Raw genomic sequence first — 20,937 nt, 5'->3', positions numbered from 1 at the left:
TGTTGTCACCCCCTGACTGTGGGGCCAATGGAAGAGGCTCAGTTGTGGACCCAACCATCTGGGGTGGCTGGAGCAGGGGGAGTGACGCCGGTGACAGGCAGACCGAGCTTTCCACGTCGAGATCCTTGGCCAGGGGGAAGAACTGCAGCTCTGGCTTGGGGGTTCCGCCGAGTTTCCCGGTGTGAGTCGGGGCCGGGCGGGCCGGGGCGGACTCCGGGCCGGTGCCCGGGCCTCGCCTCCTCCCGCCGCGGGCGCGCTGGTTCGCTCCGCGCGCTTCCCTGTTTGGGGCAGTTCGGTCCGCGGGAGTCGGTTCGCGAGCTGTCAGGGCGGGCGGGAGCGCGGCGGGGCGCGGGGTGGGCGCGGCCGACCCGGTCCCGGAGCCGGCCCGCGACCCCGGACTTGCCGTGCGCCCCGCACGCTGCCCGCCGGGCCGTCCGGCCGCGACCCGCGCCCCTCGCTCGCTCGCTCGCCGGCCGGGCGGGCGCCGGAGACCCCGCCGGGGCCGAGGTTTCCGGCAGGCGGGCGGCGAGGGCCCGGCTGCGGCCTCCTCGACATGTCCTCGGCCTGCGACGCCAGCAGCCACTTCCCCCTGCACCTCCTGGTGTGGAACAACGACTACCGGCAGCTGGAGAAGGAGCTGCGGGGCCAGGTGAGGGGCGGGGCGGGGCGGAGGTCGGTCCCCGGTAGGGACGGCGACAGTCGGGGGTCGTTTCGCCTTCCTGAGCCCGTTTCCAGCCCTCTGCCGCCGGATCCCCCAGGCCCCTTCACCTCTGCAGTCTTGGGACAGTAATAATAATAGGACATGTATCGAGTGCTTGCTGTACCCGGGGCATTTTGTACATCATCTGTCTTAACCTTTCTAGTTACGCTGGGAGGTGGGGGCTATTACTAGTCCACTTGCCGGAGAAGGAAACTGAGGCCCTGAGGGGTTACGTGCCTTGTGCGAGGACGGCCCAGCTAATAAATACTAAGTCGGGATTTTAACTGAGGCTACCTGTCCCCAGAGTGCAGTGTCTTAGGCTCTGCTGCCTCAACGACTTAAGGACAGCACGCACTCCTGGCTGTAAGGAAGGGCTTGGTTGGTTTGGGAGTCCAGGTTCTCACTCGCCCTGTGACCTTGGGCAAGGCGTTTTCCCTCTCTGGCCCACATTAACTTATCTGTAGAATGAAGTTGTTTACTGATGTGGGCAAAACCAGTGCTTGACTGTATTGATAGGTCTGGGGAGAAGTCCAGGAATCAGCATTTTAACAAGCTGCTCAGAGAGGCTGATACATAGTAAAGTCTGAAAATCACTGGTTCTTAAACTCCTTAAAAATCCCTTACTGTTTTTAAGTGCTTTGAGTCTTTGTCTTTTATTTATTGCCATCTCTTTTAAAGCAGTGGTTCTCAGTTGGAGGTGATTTTGTCCCTCTCCCCCACCTCCTGCACCCCGGGGGACATTTGGCAATATGTGGAGACATTGGGTGCTACTGGAAGTGGGTAGAGGCCAGCCATGCTGCTCAGCATCCTACAGTGCACAAGAAAGCCCCCCATGATAAAGAAGTATCTGGCTCCCAAAGTTAATAGTTGAGAAACCCGGCTTTAAAAGAATCCCAGTAATTCTGGGAGGTATTGATGCCGTCAAATTACAAGCTAAGAAACTTAGCAGCTAGGATAAGGATTTGTAATTACCCCTGAAATCTGGTGTAATTGTTCTTGTTGGTTTCATTCATTTTTATCCAGTGTGTTAAAGAGCTGGTTTTTGAATGGCTCAAAATTGACCCTGTAATTGTCAGGAAATCTTAGGCTGAGTGCAGTGGTTCGTACCTGTAATCCTAGCACTTTAAGAAGCTGAGGCAGGAGGATTGCTTGAGGCCAGGAGTTTGAGACTAGCCTGAGCAACATAGTGAGACCCCCATCTCTACAAAAAATAGGAAAATTATCTGGGCCTGGTCGTGCACACCTGTGGTTCCAGCTACTCCAGAGGCTGAGGCAGGAGGATCACTTAAGCCCAGGAGTTTGAGGTTGTAGTGAGTTATGATGACGCCACTGTACTCTAACCTGGGCAAAAGAGTGAAACCTTGTCTCTAAAAAAAAAATTCAAGAATTCCAGGCAGGATAAACTTCTGTTAAGAGTCATTTTCCTTAATTAGATGACAGGGCAACTACTTAAGAGTTAAGGAGATATGACACATGCCCCCAGACTAAATGAGTCACCATTTGGCATTCCAGTATACCTGATAATTTAATCCCCTTTCTGTTACTAGACGTGGCTCAGAGGAAATCCTCCACCATTTTACTCTCAGCTCTATCTCTAAGGCTCACCTGGGACACTTTCAAAGTGAAAATGACTAGTTCTGTTTTTTATGTGTCCGCTGCTTTTTGCATCTGCACTTCCTCAGTGCTGTGGCTCCCCAGCTTGTGAAATGTTGAGAGAAAGTATAAAGAAAGTCGCAAAATGAAAATCCTATTTGACAGAGAGTTTCATCATCATTAAACTGTAATACATGCTCTTTCAATACCGATTTCTGAAAACAGCAGGATTTCTATTCATTGGAAGTGAAAAAAGGAGTTTAAATGTTTGATAAGACAAGAACAAAGGAAGTCTTGATAGGTAATCTAAAGTGTCACATAGTTTAGGTAGCTCCTTTTCCTGCAAGCTGTGATAGAAGTGTTCATTAAGAGTTCTTTGTGCTTCTCACCTTGAAAACGTTAAGGGCATTCATGATTAGGGGAGTATAATTTTGCAGCAGATTTTCCTAGAGTAAATTGGTCCTTAATGCCCTTGACTGTCAGGGAGGTCAGGGAAGAATATTCATACTTGCTAATTATTTGGTTTTGGCTTTATCAGTTATTATTAATACTTTGGATCATTTCATAGTATACCAGTTCCCCCTGAGGAAGAGACAGGTGAAGTGTTTTCCTAAGGAACCTCTTGACTGTGGAAGCTCGACATTCATGACCACATACTCCAATTTCAGTCCCGAAACTTGGCCATGAAAGGGATCCAGACAGGGGTGGCTTCATGGGTGTGTGACCTGTGCAGTTGCTTCAAAGGGTCCTGAATTTGGAAGGGCCCCGTGCTTGGTTTCATGTTTTGCTGTCACTGTCTTGAAATTCTTTACTGTATCTTTGAATAAGGGGCCTTGCCTTTTCGTTTTCACTGGGCCCTGCAGATTATGTAACTAGTTCAGGGTCAAAAAGTGGATAATGGATATCATTAAAATACAGGGCAGGAAATATTTTGTTGCTTTCACATTTACTGAGATCCTCTGTTGATTATGAAACAGCCACCCCACCTCTGTGGCACAGGGGCAGTTGGGTTTAATGGCCAGCACTAATGCTGATGAACCTGTGAGCTAGGGCATGTTACTTACCCTCCCAGAATTGTTTCTCCCCTGGAAAAAAGGGGAGAGTAATACCGAAAGATTATTATTTTAGCAGGCGGTGTACTGAAGCATATTATGTGCAGTCTTAGAGATTTAATGATTTAATTGTCATACCAGTCTTCTGGGGTGGCTGCTACTATTATTTCTGTCTTACAGGTGAGGAAACTGAGGTGAAGAGAGGGTCACTTGCGTGCATAGCCAGTGGCTGAGATAGGATTGCAACCTGGAAAGTCGGACTCTGTCCAAATCCTGTTTTCTTAACCCCTCCACCATATGTCTTTCAGTAAAAATGCCTCCATTTCAGGATTGTGGAGAATAAATAAGATAATGGACCTGAAAGTGCAGACACACATTCATGGGAGCAGCTGCTGCTGTTATTATTATACTCATTATTTCTAAACCCGGGAATTGCACTTCTTTTATGTATGTTCCAGTTTTTCTGCAAGGAACATGTAGTGGTTGCACAATTAAAAACAAAAAATTGTTATCACCCCAGCAATAATGCAGGCTGTGTCCCTTCATGTTTTGTTTGCCAGTGAGTTTCTGCTGTCACACAAGTGAGACTCAAAGCACACACACTGATAGCTGTAAGAATTTTATTTTGCTCCAGGAACAGCAGCACAAAAAGAATCAAGTTTATCTAATGGAGAGGATAAGCACATGTTTCTGAGTGTGTGTGGACCATTCCAGCCCTGCAGCCATGCTAATGGCCAGCGTTTGTGTCACTTTGCCAACCAAGAGATCGTTTCAGGCCTTCATTTGCTCAGCAGAGGCACTTAACAAAGTGCCTCTTAACCCATCAGCTCTTTCATGTTCAGTAAGTCCTTGAAGTTGGTTGTTGAAATTGAAACTGTTTGTGCTCTGGTTATGTCATTTGTCACTTAGCTAGAGAGGTCTGTTAAACTCCTTTGGCCTTCTTACTGACGCTGGGAAAATGACTGAGCACTTCAGGGGATGCATGCCGAGGTGAGTCAGTTCACCGGAGCCAGGGTAGGGAAACCCCTGGGGCAGGGTGAGGCCGGAGGGTGGCCGATGAGGCCTGCCTCTAGAGCCAACCCCAACCTCGCATATGAAGCCAGCAAATGAAAGCACAGCGTGCAGGCAAGAGGAAGAGAACATTCCATGCAGTGGCAACACCTGGAGCCTGACGCCACCCTGGGGTTCTCACTCCACCCTGGGGGAGGCCAGCTGAGGCCACGGGGCATGTGTTTAAGTGGGTGCCCATTGGCTGGAGAGCTGCGGTGAGCCAGGGGCTGGGTGTCCAAGATGAGCAGTCTAGAGCCTGCTCCCATAGTGCTTCCCCTCGGCTGTTGGGATTTAGGCTCAGCTTAGGAAACTGGCCTCTAGATAACTTTTCCTACCTGACTGGGAGTGGGGGCCACAGCTGCAGAGGACCAGGGCAGTGTGAGAGTGAAAAGGAGTGAGGGTGGTCGACTCTGTTGAGAGAAAGAGGGGCTAGTTAGCTGGAGGCCCCCCAGAGAGAACACACAGTGGTAGTTTGGGAAGCCCTTACTGTGTGCTAGGTACCGAGGGGGTTGATAACTCACCCGAGGCCAGTGGGGAAGCTGGAGTGGGGCTTGGTTGCCTGGTCTGCAGCCTTCTCTCCAAGACAGTAAAGAAGGCTTCTGAGCAAGAGCAGTCGTGGGCTTCAGTTACCAAATAGGAAGATGTGTAGAAATCTCATTCCTTGTCGTCTTTGGGACACTCCTAGTTAAAAAGGGATGGGTGTTTTAATTTTGATACAGGTCATGGCTGAAGAAACTTAAAGGAAGAACCTAAATGATCAATTTCAAAAGTGATTTCTAGTTAAATCCTGAAAGCCGTGCTGTCTGCAGTAATACCATTAGGTGAAGATCCTAAGCCCCACTATTGAGTGTAATGACATGTGAACAAATCCCTTTTGGGAAGAAAGTGACAGCTTATATGAAACTACACAGTGTGGGCGTGTGATATTAAGAGCTAACTCTTCAGCACTTACTGTGGTGTCAAGCATCGTGCTAAGTTAAGGCCTTTACCCCTGTAAGAACTGTGAGGTGGAGGTATTTTATTGTTCCCATTTTACAAGCGAGCAAACTGAAGCTCAGGAGAGATTAAGCAACTTGTCAAACAGTATGCAGATAATAGGTTAGTTTTATGTATTACACAAAAACACACGTGTTGATTTTTTTAAAAACATCTTTACTGTTTGAGATATAGTTCACTCATCAGTCTACCCATTTAAAGTTTACTATTCAGTGGTTCTTAGTATATTTGCTGAGTTGTGCAACCATCACCACTGACAAATTCCAGAACATTTTCATCACCCCTAAAAGAAACCCCATACCCCTAGTAGCCACTCCTCATTTCTGCCCAGCCCTTTCGGCCGTAGGCTGACCACTAATCTACTTTCTGTCTCTCTAGATTTGCCTATTCTGGACATTTCATACAAATAGGATCATATGATATGTGGCCTCTTGTGTCTGGCTTCTTTCACGTAGCGTCATGTTTTCAAGGCTCATCCATGTTGTGGCGTGTGTCACATTCCTTGTCATGACTCAATCTATATTCCAGTGTATGGATATTTTGTTTATCCATTTGTCAGTTGATGGACATTTGAGTTTCCGCTTTTTGGCTATCATGAATAATGCTGCTCTGCATATTTATAAGTTTTTGTATAGGTGTATGTTTTCATTTCTCTTGGGTGTATACCTTGGAGAGAAATTGGTGGGCCATATGGTTACTCCGAGTTTAACTTTTTGAAGAACCACCAGCTATTTGGATGCTATTGTAAATGGAATCGTTTTCTCGATTGCATTTTTGAGCTGTTCATTACAAGTATATAGAAATACAGTTGATTTTTGTGTATTGATTTGTATCCTGCAACTTTGCTGAACTCATTTAATAGTTCTAATAGTTTTTTAGGATTCCTTAGGATTTTCTATTAATGAGAGCATGTCATCTGTGGGTAGAGGTAGTTTTACTTCTTCCTTTCCAATCTGGATACTCTTTCTTTCCCTCCCTCCCTTCCTTCCTTCTTTTTCTTCTTTCTTTTCCTTCCTCTTTCTTTCTTTCTTTTCTGGTTAGAACCTCTAGTACAATGTTGAACAGAAGTGCTGAAATAGGGCATCCTTATCTTGTTCCTTATCTTAGGGGGCAAGCACCCAGTCTTTCACCGTTAAGTATGATCTTAGCTGTGTGTTTTTCATAGATGCTCTTTAAGGAAGTTCCCTTCTATTCCTAGTTTGTTGAGGAAGTTTTTTTTTTTTATTATTATCATGAATGGGTGTTAGATTTTGTCAAATGCTTTTTGTGCATCTGTTGAGATAATCTTGTATTTTTTGTTTTATCCTATTACCATTAAGGTAATGAGATTATCAGATGTTAAATCACTCTTGCATTTGTAGTATAAATGTCATTTGGTCACAGTGTGTAACAACCCTTTTTATAAAATGTTGCTAAATTTAGTTTGCTAGTGGTGAAGATTTTTGCATCTCTCTCTTTTTCTCTCTCTCTCTTTTTTTTTTTCGAGACAGGGTCTTGCTCTGTTGCCCAGGCTGGAGTGCAGTAGTGCGATCATAGCTCACTGCAGCCTTGGACTGCTAGGCTCAAGAGAGCCTCCCCCGACAGCCTCCTGAGTAGCTGTTTTGCGTCCATATTCATGAAAGATATTAGTCTGTGGTTTTCTTTTCTTATGATGCATTTGTCATCAGGATAATACTGGGCTCATATAATGAGTTGGAAAGTTTTCCTTCTATTTCTTGGAAGAGTTTGTGAAGAATTAGTATTAATTCTGAAAATGTTTGATAGAATTCACCAGTGAAGCCATTTGGGCTTGCCCTTTTTGGTGGGTAGTTTTTACTTTTTTTCTTTTTCTAACTTTAAAAAAAATATTTTTATATAAAAAATTTTTATAAATTATTATTATTATTATTATTTTTGAGACAGAGTCTCACTCTGTTGCCCCGGCTAGAGTGCCATGGTGTCAGCCTAGCTCACAGCAACCTCAAACTCCTGGGCTCAAGCAATCCTCCTGCCTCAGCCTCCCGAGTAGCTGGGACTACAGGCATGTGCCACCATGCCCGGCTAATTTTTTCTATATATTTTTAGTTGTTCAGCTAATTTCTTTCTATTTTTAGTGGAGTCGGGGTCTTGCTCTTGCTCAGGTTGGTCTCGAACTCCTGAGCTCAAACAATCCACCCGCCTCGGCCTCCCAGAGTGCTAAGATTACAGGCATGAGCCGCTGTGCCTGGCCTGGTGGGTAGTTTTTAAATTACTGATTTTATCCCTTGCTAGAAATTTATTCTGATTTAATATTTCTTCTTGAGTCAGTTTTTCCAGTTTGTGTCTCCCTAGGAATTTGTCTTTTTCATCTAAGTTATCTAATTTGTTGGCATATAGTCAGTTCATAGTCTTCCTTTATAATCCTATTTATTAAGTAACCTAATATTTCTGTAGAGTTGCTAATAATATCCCATCTTTCATTCCTGATTTTAGTAATTGAGTCTCCTCTCTTTTTTTCTTTGTCAGTCTAACTAAATGTTGGTTTTGTTGACATTTTCAAAGAACCAACTTTTGGTTTTGTTGATTTTCTCTATTGTTTTTCAACTCTCTATTTTACTCATTTCCCTTCCAATCTTTATTCACCCGTTGTTTTTACATTGTCACTATAAGACGTTATGGGATGTCCCCCCCTCTTCAAGTGAGAAAAGAGGCATGGGACCCTCTGAAGAGTTTTAATTAACCATGTAAAGTGTGCTGCTCTGTGACCTGGGTTTTTTTTTTTTTTTTTCATTTTTTTTTTTACACCCCCCCCCCCCCCCGTGACTTGTATATATGTTTTTCCCTGTGGTCCAAAATTAGAGAAAGTTAATGTATTGGCTTTTATTTTGTACATTGTAGTTTGAGTGTTAATACCTGGTCTGAGATGTTAGTTTTGTTCTGGATTATGAATTGTAGTAAGTAGAGTTTCCCCTTTCCTGTGCTGTTTTTTTTTTTTTTTTTTTTTAATAATCACCATCTGCAGGTAACCTTTCCTGTGATAAATATTGCTAATCGTCCCCTATTGGCAGTCAGTATGCTACACGTAGCCCATTTCATTTAGATTGAATTTGCTAGGTAAGACAGTACTTAGTTTATATAATAGATGTGTGGGAAGATAATGACTTTGCTAATTCTTTCTTTCCTGCTAAACTTGAACTAAGGTCACAGTTCAGAAGTTCATAGCCTTGTTACTTTTAAGAAAACAATTATTTAATGCAAGTTAGAGACCATGGTGGCAGAAGCTGGGAAATACGAGACTTGGACCCTACTCTTTGGAATTCTCTATCTCTTTGGTGTCATAGACAAGCCACACCCTTGGGAAAAGTCAGAGAATCATGGGAGGTGGTGTGGCCCATATTCCAGGGGACATGATGGTATTTCAGCACATGAGAGGACACTGAGGCCTAGGATTGGTCCAGAAGGACTAATGTTCAGATAGCAGAATGCCTTCAGCCACTTCTATTATTCCTTGAGAACAGTTCTTATCTTCACCGTGTAATAGCCATGATATAATTTTAGCAAAGCAAGGATGTTTAATAGCTGTAGCATTGTGGTTGTTTGCCCACAGTCCTGCTTTACCTTCCCTCCTAAGTGGCACGTTCTGTATCTCTTTGGAGACTGTAGTTAGTGCCTGGACAACAACTAGCATCTCAAATCAAGATAAAGCACGTTTTGTAAGATGTATTAAAAAAGGTTGTACATTCCAAAAGTCCCACGGCAGTTTCTTGTGTCCTTGAGAGAACGTTCAGAGCCATATTTTGCAGGCAATACCGTCATCAGGACTTAGCTCACACCAGAAAAACTGCTGCGTGGCTCTGCAGACCCGATGCGGGTGCTGAAACGAGGGCCAGAGGGGCAGGATAGGAATGAGGGACGAAAGCCAAATGTGCATGTCTAGCACGGGGAAGAAAACCCCGGAGCGGGGTGGACTGAAATAACGTGTGTGTTTGTACATTTCTCTATAAATATATCCACATACATGCCTGGCAGATCACGCTCCTTGTCTGTAGGACCCGCAGATGCTGCTGGATTTCTGTGCTACTTCAGGGCACTTGGAACCCAATACACAATAAGAGTGGTGTTTTGGTGGGAATCCAGCCAGAGAATGTAATTTTATTCTAACCCAAATTATCTTCTGTACTTTCAGTTTTGATTAAAGTCCTGCACTTCCTGTTCTAGACTTGAATGCTGATATGTGCTTGAGAAATCCTCCATGTTCTATTTTATAGGGTGATTGCATTTCATGGAAGCCCTGGCCTTATTTAGAATTAATCTGAGTGCTATTGAGAGCTTAAAGTTGTGCTGGATGATCTGAGGCCTGTTGCCAACATTTGCTTATTGGGCACTTAACTTTACAGAAAAAAGGAACTCAGTAACTATCGTTTTTACTTATGGTGCCTAGATTCATATTTCAGCCATGCCTAAATGCAAACATACCTTTTTGGCCTATGATGCTGTAATTAATGTGCGAATACTGTTTTCTATTTTTATACTTTATATATGACTCAAACACATTTCTACATTTTAACATGACATATCCAGTTGTATAAATGTCAGTGTTTACTTCACAGAATGTGGAGGCTCAGGACCCACGAGGTCGAACGTTATTGCATCTTGCTGTTTCTTTGGGACATTTGGAATCTGCTCGAGTCTTGCTCCGACATAAAGCAGATGTGACAAAAGAAAATCGCCAGGGATGGACAGGCAAGTATACTTTTAAATAATTGAAAATCATTCATTTTGGTTTCTCTTTCTGAATTAAGGGCAGTCTCAATCATCTTTTTACTCAGAGTCATCTTTTTGAGACTCTTCCTCTTTGGGATTAGGGGTTGGGATGAGCAAATGAGAGCCAGGGAGGATGCTGTTGATCTGCAACACAGTGGCCCCAATTGTGTCCTGGGCCAGAGCCCTTGATAGAGAGAGCGACTGTTCATCCAGGAACAGCTCTTGGTGCAAACTTCTTCCACCATACGTGAGCATGGAGGCCAGTTTTCTTTTGAGGAATATGGCGGCCACTCCAATGAATCCATCAGGATAGGCAAAAATCAAAAAGAAATTATACTTAGAAGTAGCTCCTTCCCGTGAAATCCTGACATTTCACTTTTTTTGCAAGTTATCTTACTGTTGGTCAGAATAATTTTGTGTTGACTGAGCAGGGATACTCCTAGCACAAGCGCTGCCTACCAGATCCACACATAATCACGGTTGTGTCATCGTACGGTTAAAGCCAGCTCTCTCAAACATTGTTGGGGGTTTCAGAACCAGTGGTAAGAATAGGGAGGGGGAGGGTGGGGGGTATGATCAAGGTACTAAGAAGGCCCTGTTTTCTTTTTTTTACTTAGTTAAGAGTTAGGAATCAGAAGTCATGTTCGCAAATGATAAGGTTAGGCTACAGCCTCTCTCCTGCTTTGAAGAAAATTTTGGTGTTTGATTTATATAGATACTTTTCAGACTGGCTTTGGAATTTGTTAGAAAGTGATGAAGTGTTACCCTTTTGTTTTCTAGTTTTACACGAGGCCGTGAGCACTGGCGATCCCGAGATGGTGTATACAGTTCTTCAACATCGAGACTACCACAACACATCTATGGCCCTGGAGGGAGTCCCTGAGCTGCTCCAGAAAATTCTTGAGGTATCCATAAAAATGTGACCATGCCATAGTTTCAGCTAAATGCCAACACAATAACTGGAGACATAGTTTGACAGCCTTGCGTGCCTTCCTAAAGAATTTTGTGAATAGTGAATATTATATGAGTACCAAGTAGCATTATTTTTTGCCTTTCCAATTGTTGCAGTGTGGGCTCTTTCGCAAATTATGTTTCTAGGTTACTGGGCTTACTCTTTTAAGTGCTATTTAAAATATATAAGTTAAGGAAAATGGACATCAAACACAATTTATCTAGGTGCTTGTTTTCTTAAAAGCTAAGCACAGGTGATCTTGAGGAAGTTGTGCTAAGCATCCGTGACCATACAGGGATTTTCAGGATCTGTTGAGGCTCAGAGGTCTGTGTGCAGCTTATCCTTGCCAACCTTGTCACTTCTAGCCGTTAGTATTTTGCGACTTTTAATCCATTGTCTTTATTTATTGAAAAAAATCAATGACTCTATCAGAAAAGGAACAACTTTGTTATAAGTAAGACAATCATTGCTCATGATCTGAGCACTCTTTTAAAAACAATTTCTATGGCACTTAAGCTAAAATCATGCCTAAGTTATTCACTTCCCGTATACCACAACGAAATCTCCCATGAAATATGCGATAGTTGTATGCGTTGTTTTAAAAATAGATGTGTATTTATGAGCATGCCGAGATCATATGGATTTGTCGTCTAACTGACTGCAGGAGGAACTACATCATTTGCCCTTTGACAAATCAGAAAAGGACTTATTTAACATGGGGTCACCCTTCATTTAAAAAATTCAGTGTAAAGGATTTTTTTTTTTTACCCATATTGATCCATGTCAGTGGACTGCACTGAATTGTGTTCTCTGCTTGAAGTTATAGACAGCCCATAAATGACTTGTGTACTTAATAGCACCAGAGGCTGTTGTTGAAGTCTTGGCTTTCAGCTGTGTCTCCTTGTGACAGGTGCCAGCCTTTCTTATCAGCTAGCTCTTGGAGGTTGTCTCTGCCCATCATTGGGATGCTGGCTGGTTTTACTCCAGGGTAGATTCTTGCCCTTCCTACCCTGTGCTTCTGTACAAACCATGGCGAAGGTGGGGGTGTTAGGGAACAGGAAAACACCTGGAATTTCTAGCATTTCTCTTCTTGGATGATAACTGTTGGCTTTCTTAATCTCTAAGAACCTTCTATTGTTGAGAGACTGTAAAAGAAAAACCAAACAAAAAGGGTTAAAAAAAATAGCCTTCTATAAGAATTCACAGTAGGTAAGAAAATAATCCTAAACAGGGCTGCTCTGATGGTATAAAACTTCAAAAAGCCAAATTCTACAAGTTTAAGAGAGAGTGGGGCAAAATTTTCTGTTAACCGGAGGGAAAGACAACTTCCTGGGAAAGTGATGTCCAGCAGTCTCTTTGGGTTTCATGGCGTAGTCCGGTAAACATAAAGCCTTTTACAGTAAAGTTCCTTGTAGAATAGATGGACTTGACATTCCTTTCTCTTGCTTAGAATAGGCTGTTGCCCACATTGGGTGGCAGTGCTTGACGCCGTCCTCCCACGCTTGTCTTTCTGTTACTGGCAGGAACCTGACTGCACCCCAAACCAGGTTTTAGCCCCCTCCAAGATCGTGGATTTCTCTTAACTTTCTTAACTGTTGGGATATATTTTATATCAAAGTAAAATAACAGCCTGAATACAGAGTAAGTAATGGGCTTACATTTTAATTTCTTCTTGTTTTCTCTGTTCTCCCTTAATTTTTTTAAGCCCGGGTTTTTTTTTTTTTTTATTTATTTAAAAAAAAGGCTATTAACCCTCGCTGTGTTTGCATTTAGTTAATAGTGCCAAGAGTAATCTATTTTAAACCTTTGTCTGCCCTTTAGGCTCCAGATTTCTATGTGCAGATGAAATGGGAGTTCACCAGCTGGGGTGAGTGGCTGTGGGCTTTGTAGTTTATTTCTCTTTCTAAATTTACTTAGCCTGAGTGTAAGTTTATTTTTCCTTTATAAAAGTTACATGTATTTTTTTTTAATCTCGGAAATGCATAGAGAAGAATAAGGAGATAGTCACATTTAGATCCAACTGCTGTTACTACTTTGGGTGTTTTTCTTCTAGTCTTCACCCCCATGCACAGGACTTTTTCCCCTAAACATCTATAAACATATGGACAGTTTTCTTTTCTCCTTTCATTGCTTACAGATGACATCCATATTATTAGTTTTTAAAATGTCACTTTAAATTGCTGAAATTTTAGTAAGTAGATTTACTGTAATTTACTCACTTCCTTATGTGGTTTAGTTTAATTCTTTTAAATTTGTTTCTAAAGGAGAAAAGGTGAATATTGGAATAGCTTGGTTTTTTGGTACAAAATGGATGTATTTCTACAAAGTATTATGTAAGGCAATTGCCTAACAGCGTGTTTTCATAGATGTTCTACTTTTATTTCTTGTAGATCAGTTAATTCCTAACTCCGGGGTTTCAGCCATGTCCATTTCCAGACTTCCCTTTCAGGCAAGAAGTCATATTTGTAAGGAAACATTTAAATGAAGTAAAAAGCATATAAAAGAAGAGAACTTCAGTTTGTTCCGAGGAACTAAGGAGTTCTTTTCTAATACAAATAATCGCTCTAACTTTAGGTTTTGTTAAGAATTGGCATTATTTTAGACATTTGATATCCCGCATGGCGGATGTGACAATATGGTAGGCCAGAGCCATATGGCGAGAGTAGCACATGTGCACGAGAAGGGCCAGATGGATGTGCTCTCTAGCACTGGTGGGGGTCGATAAGTGGGGTTCATTTTGAGATTGAGAATACCCTTGGGAAATTTGTTGTAGAGTTTACTCTGACAAATGGAATAGATGGTTCATTTTTATTTTTTAAGAGTGACTTCCTATATGATAAGTGTGGCACCAAGAAGTCCAATTCTATTATGATTTGACAGTCACCATCTTGCCACTCCCCTCCTTTTACTAAAGTCAGCGTCTTGATTTCCAGGCCTGGGTGCTGCGCGTGGCCCTTGGGTTTTCTCAGTAGTTTGCTTCTCTCCTCCAGTGCCCTTGGTTTCCAGAATATGCCCGAATGATGTCTGTCGCATTTGGAAAAGCGGTGCCAAACTGCGTGTCGATATCACATTGCTGGGATTTGAAAACATGAGCTGGATAAGAGGGAGGCGTAGTTTTATATTTAAGGGAGAAGGTGAGTGATTTTGTTCTAGTAATCACTGCTCCAGCTAAATTACAGGGTGGTTTTTAACCATCGATACGTGTTCACGTTCATGTGCCTTTTCTGCTTGATCCTTTCTGGGGCGTTTTTTTTTCCCCTTGGTTATTCTTATTAATTATTCAGCTCTGGCTAGTTCTCCTACATGTGTCCTTTACTGCCCAACATGTTACCCTTGTGACACGTGACTTTCCTGAGCCTTTGAGCACAAGCCTTCTCTTGTGTCTCTGTGTATTCCCGCCATCATCAGGCGAGGCCCTCCTAATGGAGGGTGAGAAAGGCATTGCCCACCCAGTGTTGTGCACACATAAATTATATTAATTATGTAATAATGTATTGCATAAAGGACATAGATGAAATGTGTTGCTAATAAAAAATGCAAATTATCAGACATTTTGCGTCTTTGGGGAAGATGGCTCAGAGCCTCCTGTGAATTGTGGAAAGCTGGCCAGATAATCTCTGTGCAGCTAGGTAATCGATAATCAATACACTTCAGCATTTATCACATAGCACCTGGGAAGAAGAATGTGACATGGTGCATTTGCACATGTGAAGCTTCCTTGTTTTGCATCTTCCTTGTTTTGTGCTTAGTTATGCCCTTGTTTCCATAACAGACAACTGGGCGGAGTTGATGGAAGTCAACCACGATGACAAAGTCGTGACCACCGAACACTTTGACCTTTCCCAAGAAATGGAGCGCCTCACCCTGGACTTGATGAAGCCAAAAAGCAGGGAAGTTGAGCGGCGGCTCACAAGCCCAGTCATTAATACCAGCCTCGATACTAAAAATATTGCCTTTGAAAGGTACGAATTTAGACTCTGAATTTTAATGTCTAATCCCTGTGCTACCATCTTTAGTGACATGTATCGCATTAATTGGAAATGATGGATGGATCAGGATTTTTCTAACATGACATAACAAACACTCGTGGGTTTTAAGACTGATCTCTCCTCTAACCAAATAGAAACCGTAGCTGTCATTCTATGTTGTCTGTCACTTTTATAGCACATGGGTTAAGTCTTGGAGAAATCTCTTCATGTTCCTTTATGGCCCCTCTCTAGTGGATTTTACTCGAATCTTATTTTTGTCTGGTTATCTGTGGACCCATAACACTCCCTAGTCCCAAACCATGGAGCTTTGCATCTCTGGAAGCTAGAATTGACCCAGTATTGAATGCACTGATATTAGTCAAAGTCACACTCACTATATAGTTAAATGTGGTTCTTTTTCCTAACTGTGAGACTTACTAGCTTAGAGCAAGAGTCTGGAGGGGGTTCTGTTCTGTTCCAGACTCTATGAGAATAATTCTCTAGAGAGGTCTGTGGCTGGGTTGATCCGGATGAGAACACCGTCACTGGTTGTCGTCCTCTGGGTCATGCAGAGGACGCGGAGGGCCCTTGAGTGAAAGGAAGCGGAGGCTGTCAGAGCTGTTTGTCTGAGTGTTTCTGCTCTGGAACACGCTGACCTGAGGGGGTCTGCAAGAGCCCTTCTGGTGTTTGCCTAGGATGTCACATCCAGCTCTCTGTAAGCAAAGTAGCGTAACCTGAGCCAAAATGGGCACTCTTATCCTAAATTTAGGCTTTCTGTTCTCCCAGTGAACATACTAACTGTCCTCTCATTTTCTTTCTCTTTTCTTCTTTGTTTCCAATATAAAACTGGTTAGTAAAACTGAAAGATTTCTGTTCAGTCAAGCATAACGCTTGTTAAGTGCGCTGTTCTAGTTTAGACCGAGCTGTGGAATGAGGTTGTCTGTTTGTAGCAGAATAAAAAAAAACCCCAGAATGACCAGCCTGGTGTGGCGTCCAGGTGCTGCGGCTGCTTCGGTAGGAGCATCGCATGCCCTGGGGCAGGGTCAGTCCTCTTTTGCCAGTCTCTGTGGTCTGCCAGGGTTAGCAAAGCTTAGGGACTGACTGGCTTTACCTGGGAGGGTCTTGGAAAGACATCTTCAGGCTTCAGCCTCTGCAGACAATGAGGGCACCTTCAGCTTAGGGCTCTGATTGTGAGGCCGGAAGATAGAGGAGGCTGCCCTCCCTGCCACCGCCTATTGGTAGAGGTGAGAGTTGGAAGAACTGAACGCCATCACCAGGACTACTAAAGAGCTGTGCAACTTTAGGCAAGTGGCCTAACCTCTCTGGTTTTCTGTTTCCTTAGCTGAAAGGAAAAAAGAAGTGAACCCGGAGCTGAAGTCTCTGAAGCCTGTGACTCTATGATGTCTTAAGAAGAGACATTGTTCCCTATTTAGTTCAATAGCAGAGTTGCTAGAGTCATTGGTTGTCATTAAGTATAATTTATGAAGAGAGAATGTGACTGTCACTGGCTGCTGCCCCACCAAGCATAGATGGGAAATGACAGCACGCTCCATTTGTGCTGAGGGCTAGGGCATATTTTGTATTGGTATGGTCACAAGGTTTTCAAGCTGTTGGAGCTAATTCTCCTTTTGCAACTGACAGTGTGTTGCTGAGAGAGAATTTCTGGAAGACAGCTGCTTTTTTTACGGTGCTCAGAATTCAGTGTGCGCTCAGTGAGCTTGTGCATCGAGGGAGGATTGGGGCCACTCTTGAATATGAGGTTTGCTAGTACGAAAAGCGAGCATGTCTATTTCTAACCGGAGGCGTGAGTGTACATTTGATTGAATTTGGAAGGTGTGGCTGTCTTGTTTTATGACAGTCACTTTAGTCCATGCCTTCTCATGTGTTACTTGGAGCTTGATGTTTACAAATTGATACCCTCCCCCGATGAATTTTCGGCCTACAATATATACTCTCTGGTTGCAAGTCTGGATTTTTCTCTTTGAAAAATTATGCTCTGCCCATCTCAAATAGAACATTCCCTCCCTGCCACCTTCAGAGCCTTTCTCCAAATTACGTAGCAGCCACCAAGACACAGTGCCTGCTGAGTGGCCTTTGGTGTGGTGGTCTCAGTGGAGACGGGCAGAGGTAAAAATGGCACAGGATGGGGAGCTGGGTGTTCTGTCACCTCCAGATGCTTCTGCCTGCAGAGTTAGTCAAGAGCCAAGGAGTCCTTAGGATCTTGGTTTGAAAACGGGGTGTAGACGCTGAGTTTAATAACTAAAGTGCTGTCAGCGAGTGGGAATGCAAAGGGGAGTAGAAGGCAGGATTGCCCCTAGAGCAGGGGCCGCCGAGCGAGGAGCTCGCGGGTTGCTGGGGAGAAAAGCGCAGCTCCGTCTCAGCGTGCGCGAAGAGCAAGGTGGGGCAGATGCAGCCCTCTGTTAGTCCCTCATTAGACTCTGTGGCAGAAAACAGCGATTTCCTGGGCCAACATACCAAGTGACTTAAGCAAACAAGGAACCAAGGATTGAATGAAAAGGCGTATCTTGAGTTTCAAGTACTGATAGCTGACAGGAGACTGGTTTATTAATCCATTGAGTGTGGTCCCCGGCCCCTGCAGCTGCTATTTCTGTCTCTGAGGTGTACGTTGGAGACAGCTAGCATTTGATGCAATCCCTTTAGGATTCCTCTCTTGCCCTCCATGGGGCATGCTGCACTCATTGTAGACACCTGGTAGGAAAATTGAAAGCCCTCCTTTTCCAAGAGGCTAAAATCCATATATAAACTCATTATACCCCATCTGGACTAATTTCATTTACCAAATCCCATTAGAAGAAAGGCAAACTGTCCGGAGACACAGAATGCAAATAACCACGTATGTTTTTTGTGACATAGCTAACCTGCTGCCACTCCCTGAGCTTCACTGCGTGACATCCCACTTCACTCGGGTCAGAGCCGAGGACGGGCTGTTGCCCTGCACAGGGCCAAGCGGAGCTAGGATGTGATGTCCTAGACAAAGGGCAGGGCTGGTCGGGGGTCCCCTAGGAGAGGTAGTGTTTCCCCGGGCAAGCTGCTTTGGAAAAGGATCAGAGCCTCTTGACTGCTTTTGATTCTCAGATACATTTTTTTCAGGAGTACGTTGAGTTGCAGAACTGGGTTTGGGGGCACAGTCTCAATGCTGCAGCTGCCGCTGGAATGCGAGGCTACTCTCAAAGCAGTTCCACAGAGCCGGACTCAACAGCCTGGCTGAAAAACTGCTTCTCACACCCTTTCTCCCCTTCTCCCTGCTGCACCAAACCCAACAAAGCGTGTGACCCACAGGCCATTGCACAGGCATTAATGGCTTCTCCAAGCAGCTTGCCAGAGTGCCGAGTTCCTGGACTACCTGCTCTCTTCCGAGGAGCGGGATGGTCCGGGCCTCATTGTTCTAAGAATTCCTTGATTGAGATGCAGCTGCTTATGGAGGTAGCGCCACTGACGTCTGTGCCCGCAGATAAGGTGACCCAGATAAATGCTCTGACCCAGATACCACCCTGTGGCGAGCCCTCGGACACTGGTCATCTTCATTCACTTCCTCAGGACAGCTGTCCAATAAATGTCACCACCTTTGTCCTCTATGCTGGCTGTTTTTGTCAAGAAGCCAAGAAGGGAGGCTCTCTATGCCCAGGGTGAGGCCAATTGATTAATTACTGCGGGAGGGGGGCGGGGGATGTTTAAGCCATCTGTCATCGATAGCATCCCTTTGTGGACAACAGGACCGTGGTTTTCAAGTGTCCTTCACTAACTTTAGCTGGGGGAAGGAAACTAAAGGCTGCAGGGATGAATCTCAATGGCATATTGTACATGTAGAAATTTGTGGTGTTCACTTTTTATCAGAACTAAATCCGGATTCTGGGGCTGGAGGACAGATAAAGCAGAAGTTGTTAATGGTTACGAAGCAAAGGTAAAAGGAAACTCTTAAAATAAGATTTAATATAGCTATTTAGCTTCTATGCAAACGAGGAGTCTGTTCCGATTTTTTCATGCACCTGTGCCATGAAGATGCTCTGGGGAATCAGTACTGTCTATGTGTCTCTCACTTGGACTTTTTATTTTATCTTATTTGGCTTTGAGAAAATAGGATAAGCATGTCCCGAGGAGGTCTCTAGCTATGCCAAAGAGAAACAGTGCTAGAGAAATGAGTACGGGGACTAGTTGTGCCAGTAGGAATGACTTTAATTTAAAAAAAAAAAGAAAGAAAGAAAAAAGAGGAAGGATTAGACTTAACATGTTTGTTCAAATATTCTATAGTAGCTCTTGAGTCTCTATTTTTTAAAATCAGGCTAATTGTAGCCCACAGGCTCCTAGCTCATTTACATGACATCAACAAATTTAAAATAGTTGGTATTAATAATAGTGGGAGACGACTGTCTATTCAGTTGTCTGGCATTTTGTCAGCTGGAGAAGCTCTATTACGTGGCCTTGCCTTGGTCCCGCAGTGCTACAGGGATTGATGGCTTGCAGCGATCGAGCCAGGTACTGCAGGGTCCTCTGGTGGCCTCTGAGTGCGCAGAGACAGTTTTACGCCACGCTCAGCAAGATGCATTTAGAAACAGTCGTTCTAGTGCTGAGTGTGTTTTCCCCAGCTTCGAAGGCTGGGAATCCACTTACGGCATGCACAGTTAACTCCCCGTTAACTGTTATATTTGATCTTCCAGACCACCGTATTCTGCAGTCAACCTTGAGAAAGAGCATTTACTCTGGCAGCTACATAATTTTTGGTCAATGCATGCCGTACCTTTTAAATAGTGACTTGCTCGTTTTCTCTAAATCTCATAGGTCTAGAGAACCTTGTATTCATCCCTTTTCCTTCTGCCCAGCAGATGGCCGTCTAAGTCAATACCATTATAAGATTACCACAAATCAGTAGCAGGACGTGATACAGGTTCGGGTACAGTACAGTAGAAGTCCAGGTGGGAAACGTACATTGCAGAACATTTGTTTGCGATTGTTTAGCCACAAGCAGGGCCAGTAGGAAGATGCAGCCTGTCACTGTTAACTCCTCAGCATTAAAACTGTCAACTATGGAAAGTAACTGTTGATGATGCATTTCTAAGTTGATAGTTTGTATGTTTTCTCTGAAGGATCCTAATGATCGTTAACCATTTCTCATTTTTATTTTGCTGGATTTTTTTTTGGTTTTGGCTTCAGCATTCTTGCTCTTGCTAAATGCTTATTTTCTGAGTTTTGATTCCCTGTGTCACTGTTTTCTTTTGCACACATCTCTCAAGGTTTACACAGTAAACAATGTGAGTGTGATCACTAGAATACGCACAGAACATCTGACCGAGGAGGAGAAAAAGAGATATAAAGGTAATCACTGTCACCCTCCCACTTCCTTTTTTTTTTTTTTTTTTTTTAATGAGCCTAGAGAGAGAGCCTTTGTTGGCTCAGTTAAGTTTGGGGTTAATGCGATCAAGATGTACTAATCCTCACTTCTTTTTTATAAAAATTTCCTTGGTCTGACTCATTCTTGGAGGAGTTCCCCCAGAGTTGGCTTCAGCTGTAATTAAAGCCATTCTTGAGGGCTTGTTTATATTTTATATGTTATGAAGAACAATTGTTGGATTTGGCAGAAGAAAACAGATAAGGATATTGGAGAATATTTATCATTGGAATGAGTCATGTAGTGCAAACTATCAGGATCAAAGATTCGGACAGAACTTGGGCTCTGAGCCAAAACATTGCCAATATGTGGTTGCCATGTCCCAGCTCGGCCACAGGCCCTGTGTCCTTGTGCAGTTACCTACCCTCCGTGCCTCAGTTTCCTCAGTGGTGAAAAGGAGGTGACACTGGACCTTCCTGAGAGCTGTTGAGAGAGCTGGGTGATCTATGACATATGAACTTGCAGGATGGTGCCTGCAGTACGTGGTGGGTGTGTGGTCA

At 43.8% G+C, this 20,937-nt stretch overlaps 1 protein-coding gene across 2 annotated transcripts in view; it reads left to right on the top strand.

The window, feature by feature from the left end:
• Window positions 1-304: 304 nt before the first annotated feature.
• The window catches only part of ANKRD13A (ankyrin repeat domain 13A), a 34,687-nt gene continuing 14,054 nt past the window's right edge, over window positions 305-20,937 (top strand). Inside the window, exons 1-8 of one of the 2 annotated variants that reach the window (XM_045534572.1) lie at window positions 305-649; window positions 9,960-10,092; window positions 10,894-11,018; window positions 12,887-12,932; window positions 14,056-14,199; window positions 14,838-15,027; window positions 18,889-18,955; window positions 20,283-20,364. In XM_045534572.1, the coding sequence (XP_045390528.1) occupies window positions 554-649; window positions 9,960-10,092; window positions 10,894-11,018; window positions 12,887-12,932; window positions 14,056-14,199; window positions 14,838-15,027; window positions 18,889-18,955; window positions 20,283-20,364 (883 nt within the window). In that variant the 5' untranslated portion in view covers window positions 305-553. The remainder of the gene's footprint in view (window positions 650-9,959; window positions 10,093-10,893; window positions 11,019-12,886; window positions 12,933-14,055; window positions 14,200-14,837; window positions 15,028-18,888; window positions 18,956-20,282; window positions 20,365-20,937) is intronic. The other variant, XR_006730682.1, reaches the window with a different exon arrangement.

The sequence above is a fragment of the Lemur catta genome, chromosome 21, assembly GCF_020740605.2.
Source record: "Lemur catta isolate mLemCat1 chromosome 21, mLemCat1.pri, whole genome shotgun sequence".
Lineage (NCBI taxonomy): Eukaryota > Metazoa > Chordata > Mammalia > Primates > Lemuridae > Lemur > Lemur catta.
The sequence above is the reverse complement of the archived record's forward strand: the minus strand, read 5'-3'. Positions and strand labels throughout refer to the sequence as shown.